General features: G+C 37.7%; 2 protein-coding genes across 2 annotated transcripts in view; one reads left to right on the forward strand and one right to left on the reverse strand.

Annotated features, from left to right (window-relative positions):
- Positions 1 to 17,500, forward strand: part of bma (SCY1-like protein bma) — a 439,254-nt gene that overhangs the window by 377,045 nt on the left and 44,709 nt on the right. The window contains exon 12 of the mRNA XM_067125029.1: positions 5,217 to 5,331. Within this exon, the coding sequence (XP_066981130.1) occupies positions 5,217 to 5,331 (115 nt within the window). The remainder of the gene's footprint in view (positions 1 to 5,216; positions 5,332 to 17,500) is intronic.
- LOC136851424 (uncharacterized) overlaps positions 7,693 to 17,500 on the reverse strand; it is a 21,568-nt gene continuing 11,760 nt past the window's right edge. The window contains exons 2-4 of the mRNA XM_067125509.1: positions 17,387 to 17,472; positions 16,504 to 16,599; positions 7,693 to 9,373 (exon numbers count right to left, since the gene is read on the reverse strand). Of these exons, the coding sequence (XP_066981610.1) occupies positions 8,621 to 9,373; positions 16,504 to 16,599; positions 17,387 to 17,461 (924 nt within the window). The 5' untranslated portion in view covers positions 17,462 to 17,472 and the 3' untranslated portion in view covers positions 7,693 to 8,620. The remainder of the gene's footprint in view (positions 9,374 to 16,503; positions 16,600 to 17,386; positions 17,473 to 17,500) is intronic.

Here is a 17,500-nt window from a genome sequence, read left to right on the forward strand (position 1 = left end):
ATATTTCTCTCTATCTGTCTATTCATCTGTTTTGCTGTCTGTCTATCTGTCTATCCATCCATCTATCTATCTATATATATATATAATATATATATATATATATATATATATATATATATATATATATATATATATATATATATATATATATATATATATATTATATTTTGCATATGTTGCATTATAAAAATTTTGTAATGAATAACTAAGGAACTGATGTTGGGATAAAAGCAGTTTTTAAATGTTGGAGTCTCTCTCTCTCTCTCTCTCTCTCTCTCTCTCTCTCTCTCTCTCTCTCTCTCTCTCTCTCTCTGTAGCTGAGGTGAGTTATTTAAAAATGTTAACATGTTTGTGAGGTTATATTCTCTCTCTCTCTCTCTCTCTCTCTCTCTCTCTCTCTCTCTCTCTCTCTCTCTCTCAGTAGCTGAGGTGAATTGTTTACAAATGTTTGTGAGGTTATATTTCTCTCTCTCTCTCTCTCTCTCTCTCTCTCTCTCTCTCTCTCTCTCTCTCTCTCTCTCTCTCCTGTGTGCATTCTTTATGCTTATACCTCAGTTGAGAAATAGGTATCTAATACCTTTTACCCGGAACCGTCATTTGCCAGTATTTGGACTCTGCTTTGAAAAGGAACTTTTAGCCATTATGGAATTGAGAAATGGTGGAACTCTCTCGGCGCAGATGTATAGGCGATATTTATCGCGTCGTTGTATTCACGAATAGCTTTGATTCACGCACCACACAGATAGGACTGGCAAGGGTCATGCATTGCAGGTAAAATATATGTATATATAGATATATATATATATATATATATATATATATATATATATATATATATATATATTTATATATATATATATATATATATATATATATATATATATACTAATATATATACATATACCTATAAATTAAATCATTTTATCATATCACCGTGATTCGTATACAAGCATTAAGCTACAATATCCTTTAACATCCAATTCGCTCTGCCTCGGAAATAATATATTTTCATATATGTTACCCGAAGGGGAATTTTTTAGTTGATAACAAGTTCGTCGTCTCGAAGTGGGCTCGAACCACGGAAGAACAAGAACCCAGGACTACAGTGACGCCTTAAACCACACAGCCATCATATTATTTCCATGGTAGAGTGAATTGATATTAAGGACATTTGTAGATTTATATATATATATATATATATATATATATATATATATATATATATATATATATATATATATATATATATATATATATACCAACTCCCAGTCTCAGCTGAATAACAAATCAATCCTGCCATGCAATCCGTTGCATAAACGAACATTATTGACCTTCATTATCTCAGCTCGAATTTCTACATAATGAAAATCCACCAAATATATTCCAGTGATACCGAAAGCTTCTCTTTTGCCGCCTGTCACTGCGTGACGTCACAGTTCGCTGGGAAATGAATTTTTATTTGGAGCGTCTGATAATACTTCAAATTTCGTTTGACAGTTAATTATCCTGCCGTCCAGTATTTTGAAAGCGAGTTGACGAGGCTAGAGGGCTGCAGTTTGGTATGCTTGAGGATTGGTGGAGTGGATGATCAACGTTTCAATTGCAGCCCACTCTAGCCTCCAGTAGTTTTTAGCAGGGCGGACCGGACGGACAGACAAATAACCATCTCTCAGTAGTTTTGCTTTTGAAAACTGTTTAGATGGCGATCTGAGGCCACTTTTATGTCCGCCTCAGATCTTAAAAATTACTGAGGCTAGAAAAACTGCAAATAATATGCTGATCATCCACCCTCCAGTCACCAAACATACGAAATTGCAGCCCTCTAGCCTCAGTAGTTTTCATTTTATGTATGGTTAAAGTTGACCATGATCATACGTCTGGCACCGCTGTAGGTGCCAACAACACAGGCCACCACCGGGTCGTGATGATAGTTTCATGGGCCGCGGCTGAGAGTTTCATGGGCAGTGGCTGAGAGTTTCACGCAGCATTATACGCTGTACAGAAAACTCGATTGCGCCGAAGAAACTTCTGCGAATATTTACTTGTTTTATACATATATAAATATATATATATATATATATATATATGAGAGAGAGAAATAAAGAGAAATCAATAATAAAAGAAATAAAAAGAAACATTTGACGGATATTTCAAGAACAAGCTCCACAAGAGAGACATCTGGTGTCGGCTGTCGTCAGCCGGGAAAAGAGAGAGAGAGAGAGAGAGAGAGAGAGAGAGAGAGAAAAGAAAAAGTATGCGGAGAGAGGAACCCGAGAATACTGACTGTGTCTTTCTAGTGATTCTGTCCAGAGTTTTATTTTCATTTTTTTTTTTTTTTTATCTTTTGAAGTTTATTGCTGGAACTGAATTCCAATATGAGGTAAAAGTAAATAGAAACCGATTCTCTCTCTCTCTCTCTCTCTCTCTCTCTCTCTCTCTCTCTCTCTCTCTCTGTCATGTTTCGTTTACAATTTTCTCTTATTTTCAGTCTGTGTTGGATTCTCTCTCTCTCTCTCTCTCTCTCTCTCTCTCTCTCTCTCTCTCTCTCTCTCTCTCTCTCTCTCGTGTTTCGTTTACAATTCTCTCTTATTTTCTGTACAATGCTCTCTCTCTCTCTCTCTCTCTCTCTCTCTCTCTCTCTCTCTCTCTCTCTCTCTCTCTCTCTCTCTCTCTCTCTCCCCCCACGTGTCGATTTGCCGTAGATATGATTGTTTTTTCTTACTGTTTTCCAGGAGTGAGTAATTTTTTTTTTTACCTTTGTTCTTTTTCTTTTTCAATGAAGACCTGGCCTCCCTCCCGCTGGCGAAATTGACCTCCGCCTTTGTTGTCATTTGGTCGCCATCTGCGAAATGAAAACTTCACCTAATGAAATCGGAACGCTTCTGTCATGCCGCCTCGACTCGGGCTGCAGCCGCTTTCATTCCTTTCATGGAGCCTCTGTTCTTAGTCTCTTTCTTCCGTCTTACTTTCCCCCAACCTTCTCCCAACAGTTGCTTTGAGGTTTTCCTCCTGTTACGCCGTTCAAAACTTTCGACTGTCAAGTCGGTGTCCAGGTAAGCGTGGCCTTCAAAACTCGTCTGGCTAAAAATCAGGTGTGGGTCTGATGTCGCCTGTGGTCGGTAGGTTTATCGGTATTGTCCCTCTGAGAGTTAATTGTGATTTTTAGCCAAATGGGTTTTGAAGGCCATTCCTACCTGGACACCGGCCTGTGGGTGGGTGGATATGTAGTCTCTAACGGTTGTGTATGTTCGTCAGTACTGTTCCTGTGGTGTATATATTTGTGACTTCTAATACTGTGTATCAGTCCTTCGTCAGTGGCTTGGAAATAAAGTCGAAACCGGTCGGGACCTACACCCCGTCTCTTATTTTTCACCTGTGGTAATGTGTGTGATAAATGAATCACGTACAAAATTGATTATAATCATATATATATATATATATATATATATATATATATATATATATATATATATATATATATATATATATATATATATAACATTGCCCTTCCTCCTTATCGAGTATGTTGGAGAGGGAAAAAAATCCTTTCCTATTTCACCCGATATCTGACATCCATCGCCCGAAGTTTTTTCTTTTTCTTTTTTAATCTCGTGGGGGTGGGGTGGGGTGGGTGGGAAGGGGGTTGTTGGGGAGAGGGAGAAGCTTACTAGTGTTTTAAACCGGTCTTTGACGGCGGCCGTCTGCTCGTGACGTTTTAATTATGGCGTCGGGGCATCCTGTTCTTTTATAACTCCTTCTCTCCGTAATTTTTCGTGCCAGGCTAAGACCTCGATCATCTCCCAGCTTCTCTCTCTCTCTCTCTCTCTCTCTCTCTCTCTCTCTCTCTCTCTCTCTCTCTCTCTCTCTCTCTCTATATATATATATATATATATATATATATATATATATATATATATATATATATATATATATAATATATATATATATATGTATATATGTATATATATATACATATATATATATGTATATATATATATATATATATATATATATATGTATATATATATATATATATATATATATATATATATATATATATAAACACAGATTTTTCTAGAGCAGTTCTTTCCTCTCTTCACATTCTACTCCCCAAGCACCTTCCAACTCAATGGGCTATTTCACTCTTAATCCCCAACGCTCCCCCCTCCCTAGCTCCCCACCTTCCAACCCAGTGGGCAATTTCCCCACTCTGTATTTCCCCAACAATCCTCCATCGATCCCATTATGAGGATGTCCGGCGTTCCGCTAGGAGTGTGACTGGGTTCCTATAATATTAGAAGAGTAGTTTCTAGATTGATTTGACTTGTGAAATTTAGGCTATCAGTCCAAGCACTGGGGCACTCTCGACCACTGGGCGCTTAAGACAGTGAAAAGAGGGAATTAGAGAGGATGGACAGCAAAATAAAGAAACCCTGAATAAAAAAAAATTAAATATAAGGATTCAAAGGTGGAACTGGGAGAAACCCCCACTGTTAAAGAAACTGAAGACAGGAAACGGGAATACAAAGTAAAAAAGTAAAAGGCTAAACATTTTATACAGTTAAGGGCTGGAGGAATGCCGCAAACCCCCTTTATTAATGCCTACAGTGCCCCACGTGAGGTGCACTGACGGTAGCCCTATCATCCTGCGGTGAGCAATCGGTTGAAATTCAACGAATTTCACAGATCGAAAAATACCATAAATTATGATTCTTTATCCTCCAATGGGCTTAATACTTTAGGTAATGCGATGTATACCTATCTAGTATATTCTACGGACATTTCTAGTAACACTACCTTGGACATCCTTTAGTGAGATGCTATTTTAAGTAGTTTCATAGGAAACTCTCCCGTGTTATCTGACTGACACTGCGAAATGCTTTGCTTGTTGTTTATAGGGAAATGTGCTCTCTCTCTCTCTCTCTCTCTCTCTCTCTCTCTCTCTCTCTCTCTCTCTCTCCGTGTCGGGGACGTCAAACAAAATATCAGATCAAGGTCATTATCTTCAAATCTTGTCTACTATATTATTATTAGGGAGAATTAGGTGGTCTTTCAGGTAATACAGTATGTCTTTTGACTTTCTCTCTCTCTTTTCTCTCTCTTTGTCTCTACTCTCTCTCTGAAAAGTTGGCTTTTTTTTTTATTAAAAGTATTATTATTATTATTATTATTATTATTATTATTATTATTATTATTATTCTCCTTCTCGCCCACAGTGACCCGGCAGTGCACGCGTTGCAGTTCCTAGACGTCATCAACATGAAAGACCCGACGCAAAAGAGCCACTTCTACAGAACGACTCTGATGGAAGTGATGCCCAATATTCCTCAGGTAGGTGCCAGGTGTCATTTCAGCAGCCTTTGAGACAGGAATTGATCTCTCTCTCTCTCTCTCTCTCTCTCTCTCTCTCTCTCTCTCTCTCTCTCCTCTCTCCAAGAACCTACATCCCCCGTACCCTTACCATTTTTAATTTTAGATTTTCCTTTCACTCTTTCCGCATTTCCTTAAAGTCAACCCTCTCTCGGGTGGTTAACAGAAAACGGGATTTGTCACCCCTATTGGCCATTGCCCGCAGTTTATATAATGTGATTTTCTCCGATTGCCATCGGACGGAGGAGAGTGCTTTCGGCGCGGAAATCTAATATTCATCTCCGTAATTGCTTGAGAGGTTAATGGAAAGCAGTAGTTCCCAACTACGCCCTTTCAATTGTCGTCCTCCTGGAAAGAGAGAGAGAGAGAGAGAGAGAGAGAGAGAGAGAGAAGAGAGAGAGAGAGAGAGAGAGAGAGAGAAGGAGAGAGAGAACTGGAAACCAGCGGGTTGAAGAGAGATCACGGCTCCTCTTGACAGTGGCGAATTGACGCTCGCCAATCCATCCGGCAAGGTCTTAGCTCCCTGGACCGGAAGCATCATTATTGGCCGTTCAGCCGAAGCAGTGCTTTCAGTCAATTGGCTATTGGGTTGGGGAACTGGGCCAACGGCCAGCTGTGCGTAGGATGAATCATTTGGAATTATTCCCGGTCACAATTACTCGGGCTCGAGTGTCTTCGGGGAGGGAACCCCCAATATGTGAAGAAACGTTCTGTAGGTTATGAAGCCTTGCTAGTGGTTGCTGGGGTTCCCACGTCATCGTCTACGGGTGTTCTTTTGATTTGGGGCAGAAAATTGCAATGTGGCTGCTTGTACATGTGTGTGGAGACTATTCGATAAATTATGTCTGGATATGTATCCAAACGACCAAGTTCACATACGCACACACACACACACATATATATATACATTACACACACACACATATATATATATATATACATCATTATTTTTATATATATATATATATATATATAAAGGAGCCGATAAAGATACCAATATGTTGTTATGGTCGATTTTTAAAGAAGACCCATCTTGTAGTTTTCTTGGTTTTATTATGAAATGAAACTAGCGAGTAACAACACGGGGATCTGATCAGGCAAGAGTCCATTATTCTCTCTCTGATTCACACAATTGGCACACTTACGTGGTTACCAAATATTGTATTATCAATTAGGTTACAGTACCCTTTATGGTAATAGCCTTAGTATAAAAAAGATATGATCAAAATACACATGTCTTAATTATTTACATACTTCTCACAAATGTGCGTTCCCATTTTACAACAGAAACAAGCTCTCGAGTACCCCCTTGACTCCTTGTTTTGGGATACGTGCTTTTAAATGGTATATGATGAAGATATCCACTGAATATTAAGAATTAAGTTTATAGTTATAATTATAGCGTTGAATTTCGAAGACAACTGTCTTTGTCAACAAATGTATTGTATATTATATATATATATATATATATATATATATATATATATATATATATATATATATATATATATATATATATATATATATATATATACATATACATATATATATATATATATATATATATACATACACAGTTGAAGGATGTTCCAGAGGTCAGCCAATACGTCACTCCTTTTGACAGCTTCTTCTTAATCTTCCTAAACGCTGGTTGGAGGAAGATTTTATCAGTCAGATCTGAATCCCAGGCGCCTTTTGAGAGGTTCATCGTATTTCTTTGTTTAGCCAGTTCTGATTCTACCATCTGGCTTTTGAACCGACAATTGCTGCTATAAATTATATGTGACATATGCCAGGTTATTCTATGATTATGATTTTATATGTGGTTAAAAATAACTGGAGCTATCTGTCAGTCTATCTATCTAATTGTCTATCTATCTATCGCTGTTCTGACATAAGGGGAAACCTCCACAAAAAGCACTGTTGCGAATTTAAAAACTGCTTAACTTGACTGACTCCTAATCATGCTACCACTCTAAAACTAAAAACTTACACAGATTCAGAAAATTAAAAAAAAATAGCTTATTTGTGCTCTTCAGTAGCAAGCAGAGTCAGTAATTACAAAAGAGGTGATTGGTTCCTTCTATATAAAATGCTTCTTATTTTCCTCTCTGAACCGGGAAATATTGTCCGGCAGGTCGATGAGGAGACAAGAGCTCGTCATATTACATTTTGCTGTTCGATATGTTCACAACTTATTTTCCTACTGTACGGAATGTTGTCTTCTAGTAACTTGTTTATACATTTTCGTGGTTTGCTAGTCTTCTTGTGACAGAGGATAATCAATCAGCGGTTTCTCCTTCTGCAGAAATCGTTTTAAAATTTTCTAAATCATGCACATCTACAGGTTTCTTGTGATAAATTTGACCGGAACCTTCTCTGTTTTACATGCTTTTATTTAACTTGACTTCTGCGTCTGACCCTCTGTTTTGTTGGTTTGGGTCAAATCTTGTAACTCAATTTTCTATCTGTTCCCTTCGTCCGATGGGCTTGAAGTTTTGCATGATTACGCAGTCCCGGTGACAGTACAACCTTTCATGACCAGTAGGTCAGCATGACCCTTAGTGACCCTACTGTGACCTTTCCCAGTATGTCAGGAAATGTGTGAAAATCTTCGGATTTTTTATACCTCTCTGACTCGGTAGAACAAAATTAATAATTCTTTGGCTCAATAGTATATCACATTCACTTTTTTTTTTAGTTACAGTCATAAACCAGTTACAACTTTTATCAAAGCTAAAAAGTATAAAATAAAAAAATATGAATTTTTTTTAAACATGCTTTTATTAAAATGCACTAAAAAGTACAAAATAATTTTTAGAGACGCACCAGGATTTTCTTACAATTAGTCATGTCTACAAGAATAAAAGCATGGGCACCAAACATGGACGGAAATACTACAAGAAATAAAATCCTGGTATGTCTCAAAAAAATTATTTTCTACTTTTTAGAGTATTTCAGTAAAAGCGTGTTTAAAATCATTTCTTTTATGCTTTTTTTGTCAAACTGCACGTTGCCTTTCAGCATCCGGGACATCAGTTTCCCCATTTCTCAGTGATCAGTAATGCCTGCTGCTTCGAGCAACTGTCTGTGGTTACAGCACTGGAAGTCAAGAATGATTCCAGATTTCTGTCCCTCTCATTGAAATCCTTTTGAGCGCGTTTTCTATTTCTTACTAGCAAACAGTAACCCAGGAAGCAGATTTGGATTAACAGTAAGAAATTCATAATGACTGATAAAGTAATGGCAATCAACATCCAGGAATAACTGGAAAACCCTCTGGTTGTTCCAGTCGATTTCCATTCCTAGCATCCTCCTGTATTTTGTGGAGGCCATCCTCCGCTTCTTTGGGTGGGTGCAGCTGAGACGAGGAGGGTGAAACGGGTGGACACTTGGGCGAGGCTATCTTGACTGCTCCTTTAATCTCCTCGAGAGTGATTTCCGAGCCGTTGCTCAGCAGGATACTGGCAGGAGATCCTTCGTCGTACTTGGTAAAAGTCACCCCGCTCACCACATTCCTCGTACTGGAATCTAAGACCAGGGATTCCGGCGGGAAATCCTCCACAGTGGAGTCGAGGAGGTGCAGCCGCCCCTTCCCAGAGATCCACAACCTCTTGAAGTCCTTGATTTTGCTGCTGTGGATCTTCAGGGACGCATCGTTCTCGCCCACGACGTCCGGGACGCTGAGGACGTCCACCTGCGACCCGATGACCGTCAGGTGCCCTGCTCGGGTGCTGAAGGTCAGCTCCTTGATGTAGGACTCGTCAGCGTATACGGAGGTCATCCCGTCGTCTAGGAAGTCGAGCGTGACGTTCTGGATGCTGAGGCCCATGCTGGAGCAGTCGCTGCCAGCTTGTCCTTCGAGGGTGACTTTCGAGATGTGCTTGAGGGTGAGGTCGACGCAGACGCTGGTGTGGAAGTGGAATTTGTGGACCCGCTGGAGGATGATGTCCTCGCATTTCGCTTCTCCGCTGCAGGTTGGGTACTCTCTCAGGGAAACCGACTGGAATGAAGATCTCTCAATTATCATTATTCAGATTGTTGCGGGAAACAACCACAGTTTTGTATATGAACATGACGTTGGAGATCTCGTGTTAGGTGGCATTTATCATTATTCAGATTATTGGGGAAACAAATCCACAGTTATGTGTATGTACATGGTGCACGTTGGATACTCTCTCTGGGAAACTGACTGGAATGAGGGTCTTGTGTTAGGTGGTGTTTATCATTATTCAGACTATTGGGGAAAAAAATCTACAGTTATGTGTATGTACAAGGTGCACATTGGATACTCTCTCAGAGAAACCGACTGGAATGAAGGTGTGTTAGGTGGTGTTTATCATTATTCAGATTAATGGGGAAACAAATCCACAGTTATGTATATGTACATGGTGCACGTTGGATACTCTCTCAGGGAAACCGGACTGGAATGAGGGTCTTGTGTTAGGTAGTGATTATTATTATTCAGATTGTTGGGAAACAAATCCACAGTTATGTATATGTACATCGTGCACGTTGGATACTCTCTCATGGAAACGGACTGGAATGAGGGTCTCGTGTTAGGTGGCGATTGTCATTATTCAGATTATTGGAAAAACAAATCCACACTTATGTATATGTACATATTTGAAAGATAGATCTAATGTAAGTAATTTTTAATAATTAGTTTTTAATAACTAATTATCACGTGGTTCTTGTAATGAATTCAAGTGTATTGTCAGTCAGTTTTTAATGTATCAATAAAAATAAATGATTGAAGCCAAAAACAATATCATCAAGTATTCCAATTAATAATCTGAATATTAATTAAAAAAAATACTCATAGTGGCGTGAATCTTCATATGGAGAAACAAATCCACAGTTATGTATATGTACAGTACATATATTTGTAAGCTAGATATGTACAGATAGCTTTCGGGAATCTGTTCGATTCCCTTTGTCAATCAGATTGAAAAGGGGAATCGAGCACCCGAAAGCTTTCTGTACAGATCTGTCTTGGAATATATGTACATATACATAACTGTGGATTTATTTCTCCCTATGAAGATTCATGCTACCATAAGATAGCGTTTAGTTACTGAAAATGATTTACATCAGACTAAAATTGAATCCATAGGAATGCATTGAAAAGCAGGATCAAATATAGTTTAGACCATAGGTAGAATTAATCTCTCTCTCTCTCTCTTTCTCCCTCTCTCTCTCTCTCTCTCTCTCTCTCTCTCTCTCTCTCTCTCTCTCTCTCTCTCTCTCTCTCTCTACTTTTGACATTTTACGAACAACAGTGCGTTTCCCAAAGTTGACTTGCCTGCTTTTATATATATATATATATATATATATATATATATATATATATATATATATATATATATATATGTGAATATATATATATATTATATACATATATATATGTAAGGCTATATTTCAGAGACCAAACTGTCTCTCTCCTCAGGCAAATAGTGATTCTATTTGCCTGAGGAGAGAGACATTTCGGTCTCTGTAATATAACCTTTATTTTCCACATTTTGGCACTTCTATTATATTTGATGGAATTCTGTTTTAACAGGAAATATTTCACAGTCATGTATATAATTATATATATATATAATATATATATATAATATATATATATATATATGCATATACATAAATATATCCTCCTGGTATCAACTGCATCTTTCCTATATATCCCAAATCTTTGACATTCCATGACTCACAAACACACAACAACAATGATAACAACAAACAAAAACACATGACAAGAAACCTTGGGCCAGTGCCTTTCAAAATCCAGCCGAATTGGAGATATCGATCGGGAGCCAAATGCGTCCGTCGGAGTTTTACGTTCCCTAAATGCGAAAGCAAAGCGACCGCCATTTTAAGTAGAGGTGGAAGAGGAGAGGACTACCAACCCCCTACCTCTCTCTCTCTCTCTCTCTCCCTCTCTCTCTCCCTCTCCCTCTCTCCCACCACCACCGCTCCTCCAACTTTCCGTTTTTGAACGTAACCCTTAATCCGATGCAGCGCTGCTTTTAAGGGATTTATGTGAAGCATGTTTGCTTCATATATATGCAGCCGGAGGATAAAAGTTCAGCTTGTAGCAGCCAGATAAAGGGGTAGAGGGCATATATATATATATATATATATATATATATATATATATATATATATATATATATATATATATATATATATATATATATATATATATATATATACATATATATATAAAGCGATATTATATTCAAGTCAGTGGCCCTATGGTGGGCTTGTTCCTTTATGAATAGGGTTCATCTCCTGAATAATTATAATAATAATATTTCAATTGTTAATTTGATTTTATATTTTTTGATAAAAAGCGAGATCTCTTCTAATGAACGCCATAGTCTTTGGAAGCTGGAATTTCAAGTCAGTGGCCCCTGTAGTGGGCTTGTTCCTTGTGAATACGGTTCATCTTCTGAATAATAATAATAATAATAATAATAATAATAAGATTTTTACCGCCGCCGAAAGTTTATGCTTGTGGTTCAGTTTGTCGGTCTGCCCCTTTCTCAGCCGGTTATTTCGTTTCTTATCAGGATGGCGAAAGAGATATGAGTGGAATAATAGGAGAATGTACTTCAAAGTGCGTCTCGTAACTGACAGCAAGTGATTAGACAGTGAGACCGAGGTGTTAGATAATGAGACAGAGATGAATAGACCTTTTATCTCGAGAGGGGCTTTGGGTTGTGGGGCGGGTTGGGGGTGGTGGTTGTGGGGGGGATGAGTCACTCATTCATGGAGGAAGTTTGCGTCTCTTTCCACCATGGCTTCGTGAGTCGCAATGTTTCCAAGGGTAGAGAATGCTTCAAACGTTTTCCGACACCATCTAATAATGAGTGGTTGGTTAAAACCCTCTTATTTGACTCCTTTCAAATTTTATTCGTCACTCTCTTGTTTTATTTTTAATTGTGAGTCAGTTTCATTTTGACGCTTTGTGATTTATTTTACCTTTTCGTCTCTTATTTAGCTGTTCTCCTTTCTGTTGGTTAAGCTTTTCTAGTGTTTTATTTTTATGAGCATTATCTTCCTTTTTGGATTTCTTCACCATTTTAGTGACTCATGCTATTATGTGCTTTTTATGAATAATAATAATAATAATAATAATAATAATAATAATAATAATAATAATAATAATAATAATAATAATAATAATAATATGTAAAGTTGAATGTTATAGATGGATCAGCTGCATTCAGTTTATATAGACTTTTCTCTATCAACTACGTGTTTGAAAGAGGGCCTACTGCCTATATAATAATAATAATAATAATAATAATAATAATAATAATAATAATAATAATAATAATAATAATAAATATTGAACTTCCCTGAAACATTACTCCTGACATTTTTGCGTTCAGGGTCACACCGAATCACAGATTTTCTGTTGCATGTCAATTGAATCGCATTAAAATATCTCGACAGCTTATAAATTGGTACGTCAACTCTTCGTGTTATAAAAAATAAAAAATGCGTCCCGCAAACGGACGCTTCCCATTTAAACGCCTGACGCGGAAATACACCTACACACTTGAGTCTGAGCTAAACAAACGTACACCTAGACATATACACTCTTACACATAGCTCCTGTTGCCCTCATGGTCGAAAGTGTACTCACAGACGTCTACGCATGCGTGAACCGCGACTCAGTGTATCTCGACTATACAGAAATACATACGTATACTGTCATTTCGCAGAAATACATACATGCATACATATACACTGATCCTACATATATACCACACATATATATACATATACATACATATACTCTGACCCTACGTGAATAACCGCATACATACATATATACATACATATACTCTGACCCTACTTGAATAACCACATAATACATAAATACATACATACATATATTCTGACCCTACATGAATAACTACATACACACATGCATACTTACATACATACTCTACATGCATACATACATACACACGTATACTCTGACCCTACATACATACATATATACATACATACATACATATACTCTGACCCTACATGAACAGCCACATACACGCGCACATACATACAGGCATTACATGAACTGAAATCCCATTTGCCAATTCCGACGGAGCTCACACAACTGTATTTAAAATCATTCGATTTTTGTGGTGTTTCGGTGTTTTGTCCCGTGACAAAATATGGTACAAATTATTCACAGATGTGCTGGCTGGTGTCCGGTGGACCGTTAAATAAGGCCTCTGTTGCTAGAGAGAGAGAGAGAGAGAGAGAGAGAGAGAGAGAGAGAGAGAGAGAGAGAGAGAGAGAGAGAGAGAGATAAAGCATCATCAGGTCACTGAAATATAAAGAGAAAGAGAGAGATAAAGCATCTGTTATATATATATATATATATATATATATATATATATATATATATATATATGTATATATATATATATGTATATATATATATATATATATTATATATATATATATATATATATATATATATATATATGAAAAGGAATGGTAAAGTACGTCAGTGTATCGAATACACCCTCTCTCTCTCCTCTCTCTCTCTCTCTCTCTCTCTCTCTCTCTCTCTCTCTCTCTCTCTCTTCGCCTTTCGACGTGAACGTTAGTTTTATGCAGCGAATGTGATTTGGAAGGGATAGAGAAGAGAAGCGAGAGGAGAAAAATCAGATGATAAATGACGATAAAAAAAAGGGGGGGGCGTGGGGAGACGAATAAAAGCGTCGCCATCAAAGGGACGGGAAATTTTTGGCTTGTTACGAGCGTTTTCGCGCCATTTTACAGCTCGTTTGCCGTTCGATTTGGCGTGAAAAATCTACTCTGGCGGGATCTCTCTCTCTCTCTCTCTCTCTCTCTCTCTCTCTCTCTCTCTGTAGCTGAGGTTAACTGTGTACAAATGTTTGTGTCGATGTATTCTCTCTCTCTCTCTCTCTCTCTCTCTCTCACTTCTCTCTCACTCTCTCTTCTGTAGCTGAGGTTAACTGTGTACAAATGTTTGTGTCGATATATTCTCTCTCTCTCTCTCTCTCTCTGTAGCTGAGGTTAACTGTGTACAAATGTTTGTGTCGATATATTCTCTTCTCTCTCTCTCTCTCTCTCTCTCTCTCTCTCTCTCTCTCTCTCTCTGTAGCTGAGGTTAACTGTGTACAAATGTTTGTGTCGATATATTCTCTCTCTCTCTCTCTCTCTCTCTCTCTCTCTCTCTCTCTCTCTCTCTCTCTCTGTAGCTGAGGTGAACTGTATACAAATGTTTGTGAGGATATATTTTCTCTCTCTCTCTCTCTCTCTTCTCTCTGTAGCTGAGGTTAACTGTGTACAAAATGTTTGTGTCGATATATTCTCTCTCTCTCTCTCTCTCTCTCTCTCTCTCTCTCTCTCTCTCTGAGGTCTCTAATAAACTTTGTGAGGATATATTCTCTTGTAGCTGAGGTGAACTGTGTACAAATGTTTGTGGAGGAATATATTTCTCCTCTCTCTGTATAGCTCTGTGTACGGATGTTTGTGAGAATTCTCTCTCTCTCTCTCTCTCTCTCTCTCTGTAGCTGAGGTTAACTGTGTACAAATGTTTCTGTGTCGATATATATTCTCTAAGTAGCTGAGGTGAACTGTGTACAAATGTTTGTGAGGATCTTCTCTCTCTCTCTGTATAGCTGAGGGAACTGTGTACAAATGTTTGTGAGAATATATTTTCTCTCCTCTCTGTATAGCTCTGAACTGTGTACGGATGTTTCTCTATTTTCTCTCTCTCTCTCTCTCTCTCTCTCTCTCTCTCTCTCTCTCTCTCTCTCTCTCTCTCTGTAGCTATGTGAATTGTTTACAAATGACTGTGAGGGATATATTTTTCTCTCTCTCTCTCTCTCTCTCTCTCTCTCTCTCTCTCTCTCTCTCTCTCTCTCTCTCTATTGGCAAAAATGCAAAGCAAAAATGGGAATGTTGTTCCAGCACTTCAAACAAGAAAAGCTGGAACACATGATTATGCTTTATAAAACGTACATGTACGTAGTCCATTTGAATATTGTAATATAATATGGTACCCAATAATTACCAAAAGGATATTGCACAAAATAGAGAGTGTACAGCTGTCATTTACAGCTAGAATAGAAGAAGTTAAGACCTTGACTACTGGAAAGACTAAATTCTTAAATTTATATAGTCTTGAAAGGGAGAAGAGAACGCTTACATGGTAATTCAAGCATGGAAACAGATAGAAGGAATTACCGAAAATATCATGGAACTAAAATTATCAAAAAAAGAGCAAGCAGAGGTAGATTAATATGCCAAAACTATACCAGGAAAATTAAGGAAAGCACAGGACATTAATCCACCACGCACCAGCATCGATAATGCAGCGTCTATTCAATGCGCTACCAGCTCATCTGGAGAACATAACAGGAGTGAGCGTAGATGTGTTTAAGAATAAGCCTGACAAATATCTAAGATGCATCCCAGACCATCCAAGACTGGAAGATGCAAACATACCGGAAGATGCGTTAGCAACTCTCTGGTAGACATCAAAGGCGCCCTACACTGAGGGACCTGGGGCAACCCTGAACGAATTGTAAGGTCTGTAAGGTAAGTAAGGTTATCTATACGTATTGCCAGATGTATGATGAAACAACCGTGGATGAGAAATGCAGTCGATAGAAGATAAACATGAATACCCATGTATATTTACAAGAATATTATTACTTTTTTTATCAGATGCCTCTTTCCCATTTGGAATGGCGGCACCAGAAGGGTAGAGACTTTTGGCCCAATCTCTATTTTTTTTTTTTTTTACCAGGATTGGAAGCAGGATTGAAGCTCTGAACCATTGCCTGTGGTTCTAGCTTTACAACACACACTAACTGTATATATATAATATATATAAATACACACTATATATATATATATATATATATATATATATATATATATATATATATATATATATATATATATATATATATATATATATATATATATATTAATATATACATATATATATATATATATATATTAATATATTATATATATATATATATATGTATATATTAATTATATATTAATATATATATATACACACACACACATTCACACCAAGTTCCAGAAAGTATTACTGCAGCTCACCTCTAGTTTCCAGTTGAAGTCGCAGAAGAGGACGGAACGGGAGATTTTACAGAATTCTGAATTTTCACGGAAGACCTCGATATCGGGTGCGGTCACCTGAGGATCAAGAAACAAAATTTAATATCATCGGAGAATTTCACGTTTAGTATGAGCTTTCATGAAAGTTTTTAGTTCGTGAAATGCATCTTTACTCTTTGATTTCCTTAATATTATATGGTTGAGAGAGAGAGAGAGAGAGAGAGAGAGAGAATATAGCTTCACAAACATTTGTAAACAATTCACCTCAGCTGCAGAGAGAGAGAGAGAGAGAGAGAGAGAGAGAGAGAGAGAGAGAGAGAGAGAGAGAGAGAGAGAGAGAATATAACCACACAAACATTTGTGTAAACAAATTCACCTCAGCTACAGAGAGAGAGAGAGAGAGAGAGAGAGAGAGAGAGAGATAATATAACTTCACAAACATTTGTAAACAATTCACCTCAGCTGCAGAGAGAGAGAGAGAGAGAGAGAGAATATAACTTCACAAACATTTGTAAACACCACTCCTAGCTGCAGAGAGAGAGAGAGAGAGAGAGAGAGAGAGAGAGAGAGAGAGAGAGAGAGAGAGAAAAAGAGAGTGCGAGCATATCCTCACAAACATTTGTAAACAATTCACCTCAGCTACAGACTGAGAGATAAAGAGAGAGCTAGAGAATATAACCTCACAAACATTTGTATAAACAAATTCACCTCAGCTACAGGAAGAGAGAGAGAGAGAGAATATAGCCCCATAGACATTTGTAAACAATTCACCTCAGCTACAGAAAGGGAGAGAGAGAGAGAGAGAGAGAGAGAGAGAGAGAGAGAGAGAGAAACATATCCTCACAAACATTTGTAAACAATTCACCTCGGCTACAGCCAAACAGAGGACGCTCAGCAATGCGCAGTAGAAGAGTTTGCATTTGGCACCCCTGATCGCCATCGTCTCTAACACTGTAAAGAAAGAGGTTTAGTGACACTG

Source organism: Macrobrachium rosenbergii, chromosome 23, assembly GCF_040412425.1.
Source record: "Macrobrachium rosenbergii isolate ZJJX-2024 chromosome 23, ASM4041242v1, whole genome shotgun sequence".
Lineage (NCBI taxonomy): Eukaryota > Metazoa > Arthropoda > Malacostraca > Decapoda > Palaemonidae > Macrobrachium > Macrobrachium rosenbergii.